Source organism: Austrofundulus limnaeus, unplaced genomic scaffold, assembly GCF_001266775.1.
Source record: "Austrofundulus limnaeus strain Quisiro unplaced genomic scaffold, Austrofundulus_limnaeus-1.0 Scaffold315, whole genome shotgun sequence".
NCBI classification, from domain to species: Eukaryota; Metazoa; Chordata; class Actinopteri; order Cyprinodontiformes; family Rivulidae; genus Austrofundulus; species Austrofundulus limnaeus.
Genome location: NW_013952717.1, coordinates 78,346 through 80,830, shown reverse-complemented (window position 1 = coordinate 80,830; position 2,485 = coordinate 78,346). Strand labels below are relative to the sequence as shown.

The 2,485-nt window shown below is 40.6% G+C and overlaps 1 protein-coding gene across 4 annotated transcripts in view; it reads left to right on the top strand.

Moving 5' to 3' along the window:
* esyt2a (extended synaptotagmin-like protein 2a) overlaps positions 1-2,485 on the top strand; it is a 45,441-nt gene that overhangs the window by 18,640 nt on the left and 24,316 nt on the right. For all 4 annotated transcript variants that reach the window (XM_014022036.1, XM_014022039.1, XM_014022038.1 and 1 more), the window contains exons 5-7: positions 104-180; positions 330-402; positions 1,347-1,436. In XM_014022036.1, coding sequence (XP_013877490.1) covers positions 104-180; positions 330-402; positions 1,347-1,436 — 240 coding nt within the window. The remainder of the gene's footprint in view (positions 1-103; positions 181-329; positions 403-1,346; positions 1,437-2,485) is intronic.

Here is a 2,485-nt window from a genome sequence, read left to right as displayed (position 1 = left end):
ACTTATTTGTTATAAAAAGTGCATTTTAAAGCTTAGACTGGTACAAAATGTGCTTGTGTTATTTTATTTATTTATTTAATTAATAATTTTTGTGTTTCTGTAGCCGCTGAGGGTAAACGGGGTGAAAGTTTACACAGAAAACGTAGACAAGAGACAGGTCATCATGGACCTACAGATCAGGTAATCCTCCCACGCTCACCAAAGTTTGACTGATTCTAATCTCTAATTCTTTTAACTTTGTGTGTGTGAAGTTCTAGTTTCATAATGCAGAAAGCATTTTATATCAAACATTATTTAAAGTCATCACTTTGCTTTTTTTATTCGTTTAGTTTTGTTGGAAACACAGAAATTGACGTGAACATCAAGAAGTACTACTGCAAGGCTGGAATCAAAAGTATTCAGGTATGACTGTCGTGTTTCCTTGTTTTAGATTTTAATCCAGTTATTTACCTGTGGAGTTCCTTTAAAATTCATCTTAATGAAGTAAATAAATCAGCTGCTTCTTTCAGTCATCACCAGCAGATGCAAATACGGGATGAACTGACCCTCACACCTGCAGCCATGACCCCTGCTTTAACCTTCGACCCGAGCAGAGCGAACTTTATGTAAAGTGTTGACGCTCAGCTGATAAAGCAGAYGTTATCCACTCAGCTGTTGGAACAGGATCAGGCCATATTTGCTGTTCAGAGATCAGAGAAGCGGGGAAAGTAAGCGAAGATTTAGAGGGAGAAAACYGCTGCCTTCACAGAACTCCGTCAATATTTACCTGCTGAGTTCATTTCATAGCTGCTGTTTGAGCACTTTTTACARGCTGTCAGAACAATGAATGGTTAAGACATCACCAGTCGTTCATTATTTTTGGTTTTATTGGTGCCACGGCTTGTATTTATAGAACTCTTCTTCCTAGTGGATCCCTAATGGGGCCATTATCGGCCGCTCATAATTTATAAACCCTCCCCGTTCAGAGCTGCAGGAGGAAGGAAGCGGCCATAAACAGACGTCTATCTTCCATCTTTTCCACTGCAGACTTTGATGAGCTGCTGTTTGATAGAGCGAAGCTACGTCCTAATTTGGTCCTGCAGCCAGGCGGTCTGCATGTCGGAGGTCTGAGTCACCGCAGCATGAAAAAAAAAAAGAAGCATCGACCTACAGCAGCTTTCTGCCTCTGTTTGGGCTTCTTCACATGAAACCTGGTCTGATAAACCTGTTATCAGATACCCCCCGAGGGATAAAATGTATCAAAGGAACGGGAGCGTGGAGACCCATYAGGGGACTCAGATGGACTCCAGGAGTTGTTAAAGCACAAACTGATCTCTTATACATGACCTCGTGTGTTTTCCCTGCAGCTCCACGGAGTGTTGAGGGTGGTGATGGAGCCTCTCCTGGGGGACATGCCTCTGATCGGAGCCCTGTCCGTCTTTTTCCTCAAAAAACCTGTGAGTGTTTTCTCATCCTTCATCTCAGACCTCACTGTTCTCTTACAGGAGGACCAGTAAAGAACAATGCATTAAAAGCTACAAACAGGAAAAAGTACTCGTACTGCACAGTACAATGCATAATGTGAGCCACCTTTTGCATCTGATGTTGCTCCTTCTCGTCAGACTTTTCTTTTAAATGGTGCACATTACGGGTCAGTTTTGCCAGCCCGGGACCTGATAGGTTTTCAATGCACTCCAATTCTTCACCAGCCTCCRTTCTTCACCAAAAGCAAATAAAAATACGCCCAGAAAACAAAAAACACCTAATTACATATCGGATTCAGCCCATTCCTGTCCAAACCACAGAGATGCCTATTCACATTGGATCAGTATTATCACAGGACCTCGGAGTTCAGCAAAATATAGTAGGTAATTTGTAGGGAATATTTTCTTTACAGATTACAGACATGGCCGATTCCCATGGAATTTAACAACAAAGACCATCTCTGTAATTATTACAAACAGCACAGGGTCCCTAGGTAAAATTATCCCATCAGAATAGGGCCTCATATGTTCAGTCAGACTGTAGGAGTAACTCACCAAACGAGATGGGAGTCGTCACAGCAGGTCTGATGTACAGAGAGATGATCGTTTGATCAGCTGGTTCAGTGAGTTCCTCTCCCTGGAGGGCAGGTTAATGAAAAACTCACTCAATAAAAGCTTTATAAAACAGTATCAACATTACTGTCCTTTAACTCATCAACCACTGGATGAAAGTCCCAAAAAGCAATTAATGAATACAGTGTTGTATGTTGTCTTTTATGGTGCGGTATGAGGGCCAAAATTAAGACTATTGTATAACCAGCAGTTGTTACGGCTACATGAGGCTTCATGTTGAACAGTAAAGGTTTTATATGTCAACCATTTTTCTTAGTTTTCTTTATTCAAAAAAAGTTTGTGTTTAAAGGGGCAATATTATGTGTTTCTCAGGCATATATTTAAATACTATACCATAATAAAGTATCTATGTGACATTTAGCTGTTATTAAAATGCTGTTTTTATGTTT